At 48.8% G+C, this 17411-nt stretch overlaps 1 protein-coding gene across 1 annotated transcript in view; it reads left to right on the forward strand.

Moving 5' to 3' along the window:
* Nucleotides 1-1756: 1756 nt before the first annotated feature.
* NHS (NHS actin remodeling regulator) overlaps nucleotides 1757-17411 on the forward strand; it is a gene marked incomplete at its 3' end in the record, with an annotated part of 339720 nt that continues 324065 nt past the window's right edge. Inside the window, exons 1-2 of the mRNA XM_079727298.1 lie at nucleotides 1757-1866; nucleotides 1942-2549. Of these exons, the coding sequence (XP_079583424.1) occupies nucleotides 2015-2549 (535 nt within the window). The 5' untranslated portion in view covers nucleotides 1757-1866; nucleotides 1942-2014. The remainder of the gene's footprint in view (nucleotides 1867-1941; nucleotides 2550-17411) is intronic.

Consider the following 17411-nt stretch of genomic DNA (forward strand, 5'->3'; position numbering starts at 1 on the left):
TTTATTTGGAAACAAACCCAAATTTCAAGTTGCAAGAAATGTACGATGAATCCCAATATGCCCTTTACCTAGACTCACTGTTTGCCTATTTTGTCCTATTTTCTTTTGTCTCCCTCTTTGTCCAGATACATTATTATCATCATTCTTCTTGTTGCTACTGAAACACTTATGTGTACCTTGCAGACATCATGACCTTTTACCCCCAAATCCCCAGCCTGGATCTTTTATGAACAAGGACACTCCCTCACCAAAAATGTTATTTTTTGAGGTAGAATAGGAGAGGGGCGTCTGTTGAAGCCTTTATAACTGAAGTATGGGCCAGTCCAGAGTGCCGAGTGTCGGGCCCCACCACTGGTCTGCAGGGCTTTATTGTTGCCATAAAACATATTTTTTCCATGTTCTCTTTAGACACATGAAATGAAGTCTGCATTCCCAAGATCTGGCTTGTGGCTTTAAAATAAAAAATATTTTTACAGTATTCTTTTTGGAGGGATGAAAGCATGCATTTTATTAACATTTCTCAAACTCTTTTTTAGGTTTTAGGCTGACAGCATCCAGCCTTCGACTGTTGCAATCGAAATAGTGTACATGCCTTTTTAGAACTTATACCTTTCAGTTAACCAAAGGGGAAAATCTTCCTTTCTTCTGTGAATCATCAGCTCTCTGACGGAGAACTTTAACATTCCCGTGTCTGATCAGCAGGGCAGGGTGACAGGGAGGTAATATGGCTTATCCTACCTAACGCGTCAATGAGTTTTGCAAGCAGTTTTCTGGGGGTTTTGCTCATGGGTGGTTTGGGTCTCATTCATGATGTTCTATAGAGACCTGGCCCAGCGCAGCGGCCGAGGGATGCCCGGGAAGGGGTATAAATAGCGTCCTGCCCACTCTGGCCACCCCAAGATGCGCCCACGCCCCGTCACCCTCCCCAGCTGTGTCACAGCGCTCACAGAGCCCAGGGCACTCTAAGGGGCAGCCCAGTTTTCCCAGCTAAGAACCCAAAGGACTTGCTCAGAGCTGGAATTCGGCGAAGCAACTTGCACCAACACGTCAACACACATCCCCAATACCCCACCCTCCTGCCTCTGCACTCGCCACCCACACCGGCAACCCCAACTTGAGGACTCCCCGCCCTCACCGCGCTGACAGTCTCAATCCTCACCCCTCGGATGCGAGGAAGTGTCTTTGCATCAGAACAAGGCTGGAGAGGCGAGGCCACCAGTGACTCCCAGCGGCCGCACAGGGCGCTGCGTCCCGCTCGCCCGGGCCTTTCCCCCCACCCCTCCCCTCCCCTGCCCTGCGTCCGCCCCGCCGCCCCGCCGCCCCGCCGCCCCGCCGCCCCGCCGCCCCCGCGCCGCCTCCTGCGCCTGGGCTGGAGGCGGATTCCTCTCTCCGGGTTTTCAAAGCGCCTTTCCGAAACCTCCTCCCAGCCCAGAGAGGGAGAGAGATCCCGGGCGCAATTGCTCCCCGGAGCGGCCGAGGGGCGCGCGGGGAGAGGCCTGCGCCGGGGTACTTTCAAACTGAGGCGCGCGCACACACACCCACCCACCCACCCAGACACACGCGCGCGCGGGTGCGCGCGCGGGCACACACACACACACACACACACACACACACACACACACACACACACACACACGCCCATTTATATAGGCGGTGGCGGCGGCAGCGGCCGGGGCGGCGGCGGCGAGCGCAGGAATGATGGAGCTGAGCCAGCCGACCCGGGTTGGAAGCAAGTGAGGAGAGCCAAGGCGCGCCCCGGGATTTCTGTGCCCCGCGCTTGTCATCCTCCTCAGGGAACGGTGCACGCGGAGGAGGAGCGGCTGGACTGATTTGCTAGGGGGAGGGCGGGGACGAGGAGGAGGCCAGGTGAGCGAGGAGCCCCCTGCGTATCCGGACTCCCCGAACGCGCCTTTGCCCGACTCCTAACCCCTCTCCACCCAGGTGGGCGCGCCCGTTTCCCCGCTCGCCCGGGGCGCTTTGAGGAGACCAGAAAGTCGCGGCCCGGCTGCGCGGGATGCCTTTCGCCAAGCGGATCGTGGAGCCGCAGTGGCTGTGCCGGCAGCGACGCCCGGCGCCTGACCCGGCGGAGGACGCGAACAGAGGCAGCGCTGAACCGCCGCCGCCGCCCCTGCAGCTGCCCGGCCGACGGGACGAGGCCGTGGCGCCGGGGCCGGAGGATCCTCCCCGCGCGCCACGCGCGCTGCCCGCGCCGACCGACCAGGCGCTGCCGCCGCACGGAGAGGCGCCCGCGGCGGGCGAGGAGAGCGCGGCAGGGGTCTTGGAGGCGGCGTCAGCGGCCGGCGAGGCGTCCTCGGCGGCGGCCGCGGCCGCGGCCGTGTTGCTCATGCTGGACCTGTGCGCGGTCAGCAACGCGGCGCTGGCCCGCGTCCTCCGGCAGCTCTCGGACGTGGCCCGGCACGCGTGCAGCCTCTTCCAGGAGCTCGAGAGCGACATCCAGCTCACTCACCGTCGCGTCTGGGCGCTGCAGGGCAAGCTCGGCGGCGTGCAGCGCGTGCTCGGCACGCTGGACCCCAAGCAGGAGGCAGTGCGTGAGTACCCGCGCCGTCCGCCCGCCCGCCCGGCGCTCCGCGTCGGCGCCGCACCCTCGCGCCCTCCGCGGTCGCCGCAATCCCGGCGCCGCGCCTGCTGCAGCTTTGCACCTTACGCTTGCCTCCCCTGAGACCCACCCCAGGCAGGGACGCAGACGCGGAGGGGAGAAAGTTAAAGGGGCAGTCTCGGGACTCGAAGGCAGCCGTGGGCTGAGAGGGAGCATTTATGGGGACACAGGAGACAGAGGGGCCTGTCATTCACCTCTGGGGCTCGATTTCTCGGTGCCTCCCCGGCGGGGCTGGAGGTTGGTGCAAGTTCTGTGGTTTCCAGCAGCGCATCCCGGAGCCATGTAGTCCCCCCACCCCCACCCCAGTGCGTGCTTGGGCCGCTCGAGGAGCAGTGAGTGTCCTCTTAGGGCTTCTGCAACGCCGTGGCGGTTTTGTCCCTCTTACTGTGACCTCACGGGCTGCACCAAGCCCCGAACTTGTGCCTTGCGTTTGTGTGCGACGTAGCGCGGCGCCATTCGCCTCCCGGAGTGAACTCCGAAGCGCTCTGCTCCAGCCTTCTGGCCTGGGAGAGGCGTGGATGGAGGAGTGTCCCGGGCCCCGGGGAGATCGATGAGACCCCTGGGCATCTCTTCTGCCCTGAACAGAACAGGGTTCCTGCTAAATGGCTCTCTGTGCCATCTGCCCTCCGAGAATCTCGGAGGGGTTCCGCCCCCCTCCCTTTCCCCCAACGTGGACTGTCGCCCAAATTCAGCCGTGTGTACAAGACCCCTGGGCACCTTTGCTGCCCGTTAACTTCACTCTTGCGACATCCCAGGGCTCCCAGTAAATGTCATTCTGGCGCTCAGGAGAGTCCCCTGGTGCACGGTTGGCTAAATCGGGAGGCGTTGGAGTCATTTAGGAACAACCGGACGGTGGGCGGGGGCCGTAAGCCAGCACGCCGGTCCTTTGGCGCCTAGTCCAGCGGCTGCGACGCTCGCAGCGAAGGTGATGTCAGCGGCTCTGACTTACATAAGAAGCTTCCCTGGTTGCTGCAGCAGCTGCGCCGGTGGCGGTGGCCGCGGAGCGCGCGGGGGGCGGGGCGCCCTCACGGCATCCTTCCCCGGGGACTTCCGGGCACCTCAGTCCCGCAACCCGGCACAGCCTCCTAACCGACCCCCCCGCCCCGTTCGCGCACTACCCCTCCCCCCCCAAAAAAACCCTCTGAACCCCGCCCCGGGAATTCGCTGCTTTTCTGCAATAACAATAATAATAAGCGTAATGAATAAATGATGTGCGCGATCGGTTTTCGCAGCTATAAAAGACCCGGAGTTGGGTTAATGACTGGTTGTTTAAAAGGGCAATTCCGGGGATGAGTTCTGGAAAGAATTAGGACTGCCGTAGGCCAAGTCGTATTTTACTTTGGGGACTTGAAATGAGCGCTTTAATCCTGCCTCCTTTTTACCTCAAACCACACAGCAGGGACCGGCCCTTCACTTTCAACAGCGCTGATATCTGGGGAGTGTGGTCAGGGTGAGTGGTGATTTCACTTCAAAAGAAGTGGAGGGAAGTTTTGCAGACTGTTGAGTGGTGCATACATTTCCCGTATGTGTGTGTGTGTGTGTGTGTGTGTGTGTGTGTGTGTGTGTGTGTGACCCACTGCACCTTAAATTAGATTTCTCACAAGTGAAACTCAGCGATGGAGCAGAATGAGTTCTCTTCTCGCCTTTTTCTTTAGAGGCAGGAGTGGGTAGTTATGTACCCAGAATTCAATATAATCCTTTTCACTGTTTGGAGTACAAACTAATGGTGAATGGAGAAAAGAAGGGATTTTTGGTGTGTGCATACGATTGATGAACATATAGTCTATTTGTGCATATTTATACATGAATAAATAAATGAAGATGGGGCTCATATAATACAAGGGATAGACTTAAAATCTATTATTTTTACATTTTTCTAAAACGGTATCTCCATACTTTGTGCACACACCTCTCCTCTTGTCCAGATAAATTTAGGATGGCATTGTTCCTGTTTGATGTCATGAAAGGCATTACGTTCGGGAGGAAAAGCACAGTATTATGTGTCTTAATTTGGGCTTCCCAGTGTGCAGAGACGGAGGCAAGGATTTCTGTGCAAGGAGTTTATTTGAGAGGGGATCCCAGGAAGCACAGGGAGGCAGTGGGGAAGTGGGCAACTGGGGTTCAATCCAGCACACACCTCAGAAGTGTCCCACTGAGGAGTGAGGAAGCTACAGTATTTCTCCACCCACTTCCATCCCTCACTGATGGAGAGCACCCGGAGTATGAACTCCCTGGCTCCTGGGGCCTGCCCCCGGTGTGGGCTCAGCAGGCTCCCGGGCCAGGTAGAGAGATGCCAAAAGCCTATGGTGTGTACGGGAATGTCTGCAGGGGTTGCCTGGGGAGGGGAGAGGGGCTGTGTGTGGGTGGAGTACCAGTGGCATCTGCTACCTCATGCATCTCCCTTTAGCATTGCTCAAGGCCTAGGGGAGTTTCAAAGGGAGAGGGAGCCTGCAAGTGACCGAAGTTCTCTTTTCTCTCCCTTTGAATGTGTCTGGGTGCCTCTATACCCCCTGTATAGCCTTCCCACCCGGGTCACCATTCTCCATGCTGCTTCATCCTTGGACAGCTGCTTCCTGTTGCCCTGAGACAGGCTGGAGTGGTTTTTGCAGGGGTGACATCATCTGACACACACTTCAGCAAAGTCACTCCGGAGGCAAGTCCGGAGCTGGTAGACCAGTTAGACAGTGTGAGTGGTGACCATGGCTGGGACTAGGGTGACAGTGAACAGTGCTTGGATTCTGAATTCATTTTGGAAATAGAATTGACGGGACTTACCAATTGGTTTGGGTACAGGGTATAAGAGCAAATAATAATACGAATTATGGATGACTCCCAGCGTTGTTGTTGTTTTTGGCTTAAACAGCTCATAGAAGGTCCATTTCCAGAAATGGGTAAGGTTCGTGGAAGAGTGGATCTTTTATCTTTGGGGGCGGGGATGGAATCAATGCTTTTCTGTTTGTGCCATGTTAACTTGAGCTGCTTGTGTCTTAGACAATTAGACGTGTGAGTTCAGAACTCAAGAGAGAGGTCCAGGCTGGAGATGTAGATGTGAGATGTAAGGGTAGAGACGATATGCGAAGCCCTGGAGCTCGGGACCATGTAGAGAGTAAAGAAAATGGGACCATGACTTAGCCTAGGGCAGTCCAACTTCGGAATTTTAGTAGAGGAGAAGAAAGACTGAGAAAGAGCAGTGAGCAAGCTAGAAGGGAAATCAGGAGAGCATGGTATGATGGAAGCCAGGAGAAGGTGTCTCAGGAATGGAGGAGGAATCATTTTGGTCAAATGCTTCTGAGAGGAAGATGAGCGCTGAGGCAAGGCCATTGAGCTTGGTACGTTGTTAGCAATGAGTGGCCCTGCTAAGTGCTGTTTAAGTGGAGGGGTGGAGAGGAAGGCCACATAAGAGGGGACGAAAAGCGAACAGGTATGGTATGGTCTTTTAATTGTAGCTACTCTGTGGGTAGCTAATAAAAATCTCATTGTGGTTTTAATTTGCATTTTGCTGATGGCTTGTGAGATTGAACACCTTTTCAGATAGATTTTTGACCACTTGAATATTCTCTTTTGTGAATTACCTGTTTGAGGCCTTTACTCACTTTTCAGTAAGGTTCTTTGTATGTTTTTTTCTTGTCTTGTAGGAGTTCTTTATATATTATGTATATGAGTTATTTGTGAGCTATAGATATTGCAATTACCTTCTCTGTTGTGTGCCTTTTCACTCAGTGTTACCTCTTGGTGAGCAGAAGTTCTTATTTTTATGTAGTCCAATTTATGGATCCTTTTCTTTATCGTTAGTGGTCTTTGTGCTCTGTTCTGTTTGTTCTTAAATTCTTCACTGACCCCAAGGTCATGAGGATATTCTTTTATGTTCTAGAAGGCTTTTTTGTTTTGCCTTTGTCGTTTAGATCCATGATTCACATGGAATTGATATTTACAAATAGTATGAGGTAGGGGTCAAGATGCATTTTTTTCCATGTGGATGTACAATTAATCCATTGCCATGTCCTGAAAAGACCATCGTTTTCCCATTTCACTGCAGTAACACGTTTGTCATCTAGCGAGTAGATTTATTTTATTTTTAGTTAACATTTATTCAGTTCTGCTCTATGTCAGGCCCTATGCTAAGATTTTATATGAATCATCTTATTTAATCTTCACAGTGACTCTATGAGAGTTATTTTCCTACTTTACCGAGGATTAGCAACTTGCTCTGGGTAGCAACAGCTAGAAAGTGCTGGAGCCTAGAATTAGGGTCCAGGTCTGAGTACACAAACTGTATTCCCAAACATTAGTCTTTTCTCCCACACGTTGCTGCACAAATCCAGGGGAATTACAGTATTAAAGTCAAGGCCCTTCTCGATACGCTTCTGTCCACTTGACATGTCCCTCCCTGCCTTCCCCACATTCCACCCCAGTCCAGTCACACTGAACTACTGGCTGTCCCCCCACTTGCCAGGCTTTCTCATTCTTCAGGCCAATGTGTATACTACTCTTTTCTTCTGGAACATTTCACTGGCTCATTTCTGCTCTTTCTTTGATAATCAGTGGACACGTCATCTTCTCTGTGAAGTGGAATCTGATTCCTTGCCTGCCACCTCCCGCCTCCGAGTTTTCTAGAACTCTGTGCTAACCTTTATCTTAGCTTTTCTCCTTCTGGACAGCAGACCGTGTTGGCGCCCTGCTAGATTCCTTCAGCCCTCACCTCTCATTCTGATGGCTGCTTACTGCCAACTCCTGTGACTCTGCCTAGGGCTTTTTCTTTTTTCTGACTGATGGACCGCGCTGGGCCTTGCACACAGGGAAAGCCAGAAGTGCCAGCGAATCATTGCCTCTGAAGTAGTACTCAGTCAATGATGGACGGGACGTTGGTGGACCAGTGGCCTCACTTCCTTGCACCTTGGATGAGAGAGCTCTGAGGCACGTTCTACACCATCTCTCAGAGTTCCCCAGAGGACTGAGCTGCAGTTGCCCACAGTGGTGACTTATTTGAAAACACACTGTGTATTCACTATCTTCTTTTCTCCGTCTCACTTCTCAGTTACCTATGGGTGCTTCCTGGGGTCGCCTCCCACAAAAACTTCTTGCACTTGAACTTGCACTTGTACTCATCAGGTCTGGGAGAATCCATGTCAAAACAACCTGTTTAATCTTTGAACTGTGAGGACAAAGACCTAGGGCTGGGAGTGTGGTAGAGGTGATGCTTCTCATTCTTTTTCCCTAAATTCCTTCCCCGAGGGTTATTAGATTCGTCACATGGTCAAGCCCTCCAGACGCTCTGTGCTGGGTCTGGAAATAACTTACTACCCTTTAGTGGGCTCACAGTCTAACCTCTCATTGGCGTAGGAGGAGATCGTCAGTGCTTCAGAGGTGAGAAGAGGCTCGAAAGGAGCTCAGGTCCACGATGACCAAGACACACCCCCTCAGTTCCACAGCATTTCCTCGGCCAGCCTTTGAGAGCCCTGCCTATCGTCCTGTGGAATGGGCCAGTGATGATGGCCCCGAGAGATCCACACTCCCTGTGTGAGATGCGTAATTTCAGCCAGAGCAGACCCAGGAGCTGCTAAACCCATAAGTAGACTAGGAAGTTACACATGGGGTGAATCGATCATTTGGGGTCGATACAGCAGTGCTAATTGGGGGTTCAGCCTGCTTTTGGAGGGATGATCCTTTTCCTCCCCATTCTGTTCATTCTACCGCTCACAAAAACCCTTTGCAGTCTGCTTAATGTGTTTTTTTGGGGGGATGTTTTCGTAACTGTGGTTAGGTGTCTTTTCCTCCTGGCTCTACTCATTGAGTTTTTCTGAGGCATTATGATACCCGAATAGCTCCATTGAAAGCTGCTTTTAAACCCATCACAGAGCTACTGAGAAAAATGCAATCTTTCAAGTGTTAATAATTCATGGGTGTAATTTCCTCATAACCAGTAACAGCAGCACATTTCTTTCTAGAATTTTCTTGTTGTACTGGATTGGGTATTTATTTATTTATTTATTTAATATTTATTTATTTAGCTGTGCCGGGTCTTAGTTGCAGCGTGCGGACTCTTAGTTGCAGCATGCGGACTCTTAGTTGTGGCGTGCAGGATCTAGTTCCCTGACCAGGGATCAAACCCGGGCCCCCTGCATGGGGAGCGTGGAGTCTTAACCACTTGGGCGACCAGGGAAGTCCCTGGATTGGGCTTTTAAATCAAAACTATCAAACTACTTTACCTAGGAAATCCTTGAGGTTCTGTTGGGCTGATATTGCTAAGATGGTAACAATAAAGATACCTTTCTTCCTGTTTGTGGAGGCATTTTCCACACAATGCCATCAGGAAAGTGTAAATTCCACATAAGTGCTCAGAAACATCTTCAGTCTCAGGGCTTCTGGTCTACAGTGGGCATCACCTTTAAGTTCCAATCACATGTGACATCTTTCCTGTTGTCCCATGTTAGCGCAAACGTCTTAAAGATCCATTGACTTCATATAATGCTTTGAATTTTTCTTTTGTGGCTGCATCCGTGCCTTGCGGGATTTTAGTTCCCTGACCAGGGATCGAACCCTGGCCCCCTGTAGTGGAAGCGCAGAGTCCTAACCACTGGACTGCCAGGTAATTCTCAATGCTTTGAAATTTTAGAACAAAGACAATTTTAAATGCAGTTGGAATTTCGTTTTGATAGTTCAGTTGAATTTCTTTTTACTCTAGTAAAAATCGTGAACCAAAAGATTTTGTGGGACACTCGGTTAAAAACGATCATGGGAAGCGTATCCCAAGACCAAACTATCAATCACAAAAATTCCTGCAAGTTCTTTTTGCGTCAAGAATTCCTCATGAATCACATCTTGATAGTAAGTGAAAACAAAAGATAATGAGGTGAGAATGGTTTCTGAATGTAAGCCTCTCATTCTAAGGTCTAAATTTGTTGAAATAAGGTTTTGGAGAGCACTCTTAACCAGACTGTAAGCCCACAAAGGGCAGAGACCCTGTCTAGCTCATCTTTGTAAATGACTAAGACAGGCAGGGTCAATTTTCGTTTCTGACGCTAATGTCTGTCCCTCAACCTGTTAATGAACATGAGAAGGTCTGAGTGTAGTGAAATAGGAATCTGAGGACCTGGGCATCCGTGTGCTGAAAAATTACTTAATTGTGAATCGTCCAAGTCCTTCAAAGTGAAATTAACCAAGAACAAAATGAAGTTAACAAGCGTTGGGCAGTCTTGGGATCTTAGAGTTGGGAAAGACCCTAGCGTCCCTCAAATCCAACCTCCCACTCAGGGTGGGACTCTTTTTAAAGATGTCCCAAGTGGAAGCCCATCTAGTTTCTGAGATTCCTAGGAGTGGCCATCCACAGCCCAACTTTATTGCTGGTTAGTTCCCATTCTCAAATAATCCTTATCTACACTGAGACTAAATCTGTCTTTTGGCAATGCCTGCCTTTCAGTCCTAATCTGCTGTCTGGAGCCATATGGAATCTGCTTATAATCTCTTTTCCAGGACATCTTTAAGTGTCTGCAGGTGACTGTTATTGTCCCTTCTAAGCTTTCTTCATCCCAGGTGAAACAACTTCACTTCCTTCAACCAGGAATCTTAATGCCCCATTTACTATCCCCTTCCACTCTGGTTGCCCTCTGCCACAGGAAAGTACCCATTCCTTTCTCCATCTGCATGCCCCCCTAGGACTAAGGGGGCCCTCGTTGCCTTAACCTTTGGCACCACACCACTGGTGCATGATTGCTCTTGTAGCCCAACAAAGCCCTTTCCTTTATGGTGGCGGTTCTTTTACATGAGGCTTCCTGTCTTCCATTTGTGTAGTTGGTATTTTGAACTTAAATTTCACAAGACTCCCCCATTGTCTCTGTTAAATTGAATCTTGCTTGCTTTGCTCTTTCATTTCCAATCAGTGGTGACGGTTTAAAATTTTGATTCAGTGTGTCAGCTACCGCCCACAGCGTTTTGCTCTTTGCAGACATCCTAAACATGATGCTACCCCATCACCCACATCTTTGATAAAATTATTGTTCCGATGTACTCAAGGCCAGAGCCCACTGGCAGGCGGTGCTAACAACATCCCTCCAAGCTGACGTCTATTAATCACTGTTCCTTGGGTACCATTGTTGCAGCAGCCCCGAATGCTCCCCCCACCTTCCCATTCAAACCACATTTCTCCACCTTGCCCACAAGATCTATCATCGTGAGTGATTGTCAAATGGTTTGCTGAAATCAAGATACCATATGTCTGTAGCATTTCTTTGATCTCCCAGTCTAATAACTCTACTCAAAAGGGAAATGAGGTTAGTCTGGCTCAAACTGGACTCACAGCCATCAGAGGGGCTATTTAAATTTTCTTGTGTATAAAGGATAAAGAATTTATTTGGGGGAAGCTGCTTTGGTGTTAGCCGTGGAAGGACTGTAAAGCTGGACGGCAAGGGAACTCTCTGGGTCCTAGAGTCCGTTTCTCTGGCTCCAAAGTGCCTGGTTTGTCCAAGGCAGAGAATCCAAGTGCTTGTCCCTGCCTTTCTTTGAGGATACGTGGTGAGAACTTTATGTCCTTGTGCTCTGTTCCGTCAAGAAACGTTTGGAATTTACAACCTTCGGAGTTTGCTTCGTCTCAGTTTGAGTGAGGTTGTCAGGTGTCTGGTTTATCTAATTGTCGAGGGGAAGCTAGTCCGTGGTTAAGAGTATGGATGCTGAAGTTAGACCCCGTGCTTCAAATCCTGGGTCCTTGGTCTTCATCTATTATGGGATGGAGATAAAAACAGTACCTGCTACATCAGTTTGTTGACAGGGCCAAAGGAGTCAAGTGTTCAGGCACTTAGAGCTGTGCCTGGCACATGGTGAGCCCCTGGTAATTATGGCTGTTATTTTATTGGTACTATAATTGGATCATGCAGAGTGGGAGGCCTGTGTTAATTTTTTCCAAGCAGGTGTAAACCTGTGCCTGAATCTGTGAAATGCTGGGTCAGGGGGAAGGAGACAGCTGACCAAGCAGTTCTCTGTCCCTCTGTGTGGTCAGACGGCTATTAAGATCTCTATGTTGTTTGTGGCCTCTTTTTGTTATGCAGAGAGGTATCAAAATAAAATGACCAATGATCTTAGCATCCAGAGTCATTCATTTATTGTATTCCAGGCACTCTTCTAGGCCCTTGAGTTTCACCAGTGAACAATAGTTCCAAACAGTTTACGGAGGAGAGAGAGAAACCATAAACAACAAACCTAGTATTACTTTTATGGAGATTACAAAGCACGTTAACAGGTGTTAAGTGTTATGGGCGATGAGGGCCGTCCAGAGGACTGGAGTGAGGTTGCCGTTTTCAGTGGGGCGCTCAGGTGGGCCTCACTAAGGAAATGGCATTTGAGTGAAGATTGGGAAAAGGTGAGGGAGTTAATGATTAATGAGGTAGTGAGCTGGAGGACGCGTTTCAGCAGAGGAAACCGGAGATCCTGCGAAGGCCCTGAGGTGAGAGCATGCCTGGTGCGATGGAGAGCTGGTAAGGAGGCCAGGGTGGCGGATTTGGGGCATGCAAGGAGGAGAGTGGGGGGAGAGGAGGCCGGGAGGGGGGCTGGAAGGCGGCTCAGTGGTGTAGAGTGTAGTAGGCCATCGTGAGTGAGGACTCTGCCCTTTGCTCTGAGTGAAGTGGGGACTCACTGGACGGTTTCAAGGCTAGCAGTAACATGATTGACTTAGAGTTTAAAAGGACCACTTTGGGGCTTCCCTGGTGGCACAGTGGTTGAGAGTCCGCCTGCCGATGCGGGGGACACGGGTTCGTGCCCCGGTCCGGGAAGATCCCACATGCCGCAGAGCGGCTGGGCCCGTGAGCCATGGCCGCTGAGCCTGCGCGTCCGGAGCCTGTGCTCCGCAACGGGAGAGGCCACAACAGTGAGAGGCCCGCGTGCCGCAACAAACAAACAAACAAAAAAACAACTAAAAAAGGATCACTTTGGCTACTGGGTCAAGAAGAGACTGTGGGAGAGGCAGGGGTACAACAGACAGACCAAGTCGGAGGCTGTCCTGGTGAGAGACAGTGGTAGTTTGGTGGAAGTAATGAGAAGCTGTTGGATCCAGCTTAGAGCTGTTGGCATCTTTTGTTTCATGTTCAGGGCTGGGCACCTCGGCCCACACAGAAGGGCATAAAGTTGAAAAGGAAAGGACCCCCCACCCCCCCACCCCTTACTCTGCCGGACTTGCTCCAAGGGAAGCCATGTTATATATAACGTGTTGTGCTCCTGCTAGGAGGAGCGAAAGCAAATTCTCACGCGTGTCTAATGCGTTTTGCAAAGCCACTTCTGAACGTCGAGGCAGGCACTTCCCTTAGAGTCTTGTTGATTAATCTTATTTTGCTGTCTTGGAACAATTGAAAAGGTGTCCTAACGAATAGTCTTTTTTTTTTTTTGCGCCGTACGCGGGCCTCTCACTGTTGTGAGAGGAGCACAGGCTCCGGACGCGCAGGCTCAGCGGCCATGGCTCACGGGCCCAGCCGCGTGGGATCTTCCCGGACCGGAGCACGAACCCGTGTCCCCTGCATTGGCAGGCCCACTGCGCCACCAGGGAAGCCCAGGAATAGTCTTTTTACAACAGAAACTGGCACCAGGGAAGCCCAGGAATAGTCTTTTTACAACAGAAACTAACACAGCATTGTAAAGCAGTTATACTCCAATAAAGATGTTAAAAAAAGTCAGTGTATAATTTGCAGTGAAATGTACAGCTCTGAGGTGTGTAGTTTGGTGAGTTTTAACAACTGTATTCACCTGTGTAACCCACCCTCCTATTAAGATGGAGACTGTTCCCTCTCTTCAGATAGATAGTACTCTTCTGAGGTTAGAAAACAGTATTTAACTCTGGTTCCCTCACACCAGCCCCTGTCAGGCCTGTTGTATGAATATGGGCATGGAAGATAAGAATTCCACAGAAACTTCTGGACCATCCAGTAGGATCAGACTAAGAACTAACGATTCCATGTTTGAGATTTGCAAGGGAGCAAACTTCCAGTTATAACATAAGAGTCCTGGGGATGTAATGCACAGCATGGTGAGTATAGTCAATAATAACGTATATTTGAAAGTTGCTAAGAGGGTAGATCTTCAAAGTTCTCATCACAAGAAAAAAGATTGTAACCATGTAAGATGGTGGATGTTGACTAGGCTTCTTGTAGCAATCATTTCACAATATATACCAATATTGAACCATTATGTTGTACACCTGAAACTAATATAATGTATGGCAGTTGTATCCCAATTAAAAAAAGACAAAGAAGAAAAGAAAAGATTTCTAACCCAGATTGGGACAGTGGAGTTTCCTCACTTTGGTCTGATGGCGCTGACTGTTTATGACATCTTGGTGCCGAGCTCTAGGGAGAGCACCGCTTGACACAGGGATAAGAATCTGGCCTCAGAGGCCCCAGGGGTAACTTAGAAGTAGGAGTTTTTCTAAGATAAAGCTAAAATAACATTTAAAAAGAGATGGGGAAAAAAGAACTTATTACTCTTAAGCAAATTTTTAAGTGGCAGGGAATGCTGATTTGTAACTGTTTTTAGCTGATGCTTGAAGCCTGGCTGGAGGATGAAGAAAGTTGTTTAAAATGTGATTTCTAATTATTATATCTAAGTGCATTTAGATTTGTGGAATACGAAGCCCTACTCTGGAGTTCAGCTACTCTTGATTTTTACTACTAGACAACTGAGGGAGGAAAGAAGTAGGAGTTATGAGGAAGGATGACAGCCAGTGAGACAGTGTTCATTAGAATATAATATCAATATTTATGTTTCTCTCCAAAGTGCGTCTGGACTCTCTTCCTCGAGCCTGGATTTATATATATATTTTTAACATCTTTATTGGAGTATAATTGCTTTACAATGGTGTGTTAGTTTCTGCTTTATAACAAAGTGAATCAGCTATACGTATACATATGTCCCCATATCCCCTCCCTCTTGCGTCTCCCTCCCTCCCACCCTCCCTATCCCACCCCTCTAGGTGGTCACAAAGCACCGAGCTGATCTCCCTGTGCTATGCGGCTGCTTCCCACTATGGATTTATATTTTAATAATACGAGTAAAGCTGTATTTTCCATGTGAATTTCGCATCAAAGTTCTGCTGCCTCAGCCAGCCCCCTCCTCGTCCCTGAAGTGCTCCCATTTACAAGATGGCACATGTTTATTGAGACTTTGATTCTAGGGATGAACTTTGGGGGCGGGGAGAGTGCAGCATGACTAAATACCACAGAAATCCTTTTCCATGTGAGAGTCATGGGGCTTTCTGCTTCATAAATAGAAGAGAAGGATGCTTCAGAGTTTGGGGCAGTGTTGGGGGAAAGTGGGCAAACCAAGAAGAGACACTGGGAAGAATGTCGTGGAAGGTTTTCGGAGAGTTTCACTTGGGTTAAATGCCTTCAGTGTGAGAGAAGAGATTTTACAACCTTGCTCAGGTATCAGATGTCACTAGTGCTCATCTGGCAAAGTTTGAGCTTTCGCTAATTAAAACTAATCCAGTTGCACGAAGGAAAATATATTGCATAAGGTTGCTGCTTGTGTGGCTTTATTTTAACCCTTTCTCTGTAGCCTAAGACCGGCGAATCTCAGGCTGGTGTTAGGGTGGGAGGTGATAGTGAGAAATGAGATTCACTTACACACTCATTTGATGTGTAATCAAATGAGTGGTGTAGCCTATTAAGAGTATTGGCTGGTCAAGGTCAATTTGAAGCCCTTTTCGGTTTTCTTGATTGATTTGCAGATTCACAGTTTTTAACAGCTGTTGAGTGAGAAGGGAAATTAAAAAAAAAAAAACCCAAACCAAAGAGACACCCCCCTTTACTTCTCAGGCTGGACTTTCTTCCCAAGTTGCTCTGTACACTTTTCTGTGGCCTATTCACCTTGGTTGGATCAAGCCCTCTTTAGGAAGCTTGGGTTCAAGTTTTGTACCCTGAGGGTCTGGGATTTTTTGTCGTAATCACAGGCTGTGTTCCTAATCCCAGTTGCCTTTCTAGTGAAAGGCCTTTGATTCTCTCAGATCTGATACTTGCCAGCTATGCAACCTTGGACAAATTTGTAGCCTTTTTGTCTTAGTTTCCTTATCTGTGAAATGGGGATAGTGTTAGGACTCACCACAGAGAATGGTTGTGAAGACTGAGCGAATCAGTCCATAGACAGGTCCAGCAGTGTGTGACATATACACAGAATACATAGTAAGTGCTAGTGAATGCCTGTATGCCATCAATGCTACTTTTTGTTGTTGTTGTTTTATCATTATTATTATCAGGGGGCTTGGGTAAAGGAAACAGATGTGAAAATGGATAAAACCCAGCCCCTGTCGCTCCTCAACCAGCATAAATATTCTAGCTGGCTGGATGCAGGGTGCAAATGAGAGCAGAAGAATCTCAGCCTGCTTTCTGGCTTGGCTAGCCTACCTAACTCATGTCATGGGATACTGCAAGAACAATTTAGCATCGGCTGCCATTACACCTTCATTGTTTTGGGGGACGTGGACTTCTGCTGATGGCGGGGGAGGCCTGGCTGAGGACGTGTACCATTGTGGAAGTGGTGCTGAGTGCAGACACCCGTGCCCTCACTTTCTGGGACTGTCTGTATCGTGTCCGGTAATGACTTGCTTTGCCCTTTTCCCCCTGGGCAACACAGCTAGACTACATTTCCCAGCCTCCCTTGAAATTAGGTGGGACCATGTAACTGAGTTCTGTCCAGTGGAATGTGAGAGGAATAATTGCTCTCCTCTGGGATGGGCATATAAAAGCTCCTACCTGATCCTCTGCAGTTTATTTCCTCCCCACTGTGCTGGTTGCATGCAGAGGATTCAGCAGAGGACTCCAAGGCCCTAAAGGATGGTAGAGCCACCAGACAGAAGGAGCCTGGGTCCCAGAATCACCACATTAAAAGGCTGTCTGCCACCACCTGATTGGCTTTCACATAAGGGAGAAGTAAACTTTCCTTGTGAGATTTAGGGGATATTTGTTACAGCAGTTAGCTGACCCTGATTAATGTAGAGATACAGCGCAGGGAGAAAAACCGACTGGTTTTCCTGAAAATGAACAGATGATGAAAGTACTCCAAAGTACTTTCACGGAATAAAAGGGACTCTAAATATAGTCTTTTTTTTTCCTTTCCCTGAGAGACAAAGAGTTTCTATGTGTGCCCAGAGCAGTGTAACAGCTTTCCTCAAGTAAGCAAATGGAAATAAAGACTTGTTAACAGAGTTCTAGTTTCTAGAGGAATGTTGCTACCTGGAACCAAAAGAATTCATTCATATTCATTCTCTTTCTCTCCCACCATGTAAAAATGATATACATATATTTGTAAAACTTTTAAGAGCTAATTGTAACACAAAGCAATGTGCACAAGTTATAAATGTACGGCTCAATGAATCTTTATGCATTGAACATACCTCTTTAACCAGCACCTGGAATAAGAAACAGCATTCACAGCCCTCTGGAAATCCTGCCAGTTCCTTTCCAAGCATGCCTCCCGCTGCCCACCTAGTTGGCCATTATCCTGACTTCTAACAGTCTGTTTTGGTCTGTTGTGTCATCATCCAGTATGTGCTTTTTTATATATGGATTTTTTTGTCTGCTCAAAATTATATTTGTGTGACCCATCTATGTTGTATGTAAGTGTAGTTCATTTATTTTCATTGCTGAATAGTATTCCTTTGTATGACTATACCGTGATTTATTTGTCCATTCTGTTGTTGAGGGGCATTTGGATAGTTTCCTGTTTGGGTTATTCTGAATAATGCTGCTATGAACATTCTAGTTCCTATCTTTTGGTGAACGTACCTATACTTTTCTTTTGAGTGAAAACTCCCTGCCTTGTAGTT

The sequence above is a fragment of the Hyperoodon ampullatus genome (genome assembly GCF_949752795.1).
Source record: "Hyperoodon ampullatus genome assembly, chromosome: X".
Lineage (NCBI taxonomy): Eukaryota > Metazoa > Chordata > Mammalia > Artiodactyla > Ziphiidae > Hyperoodon > Hyperoodon ampullatus.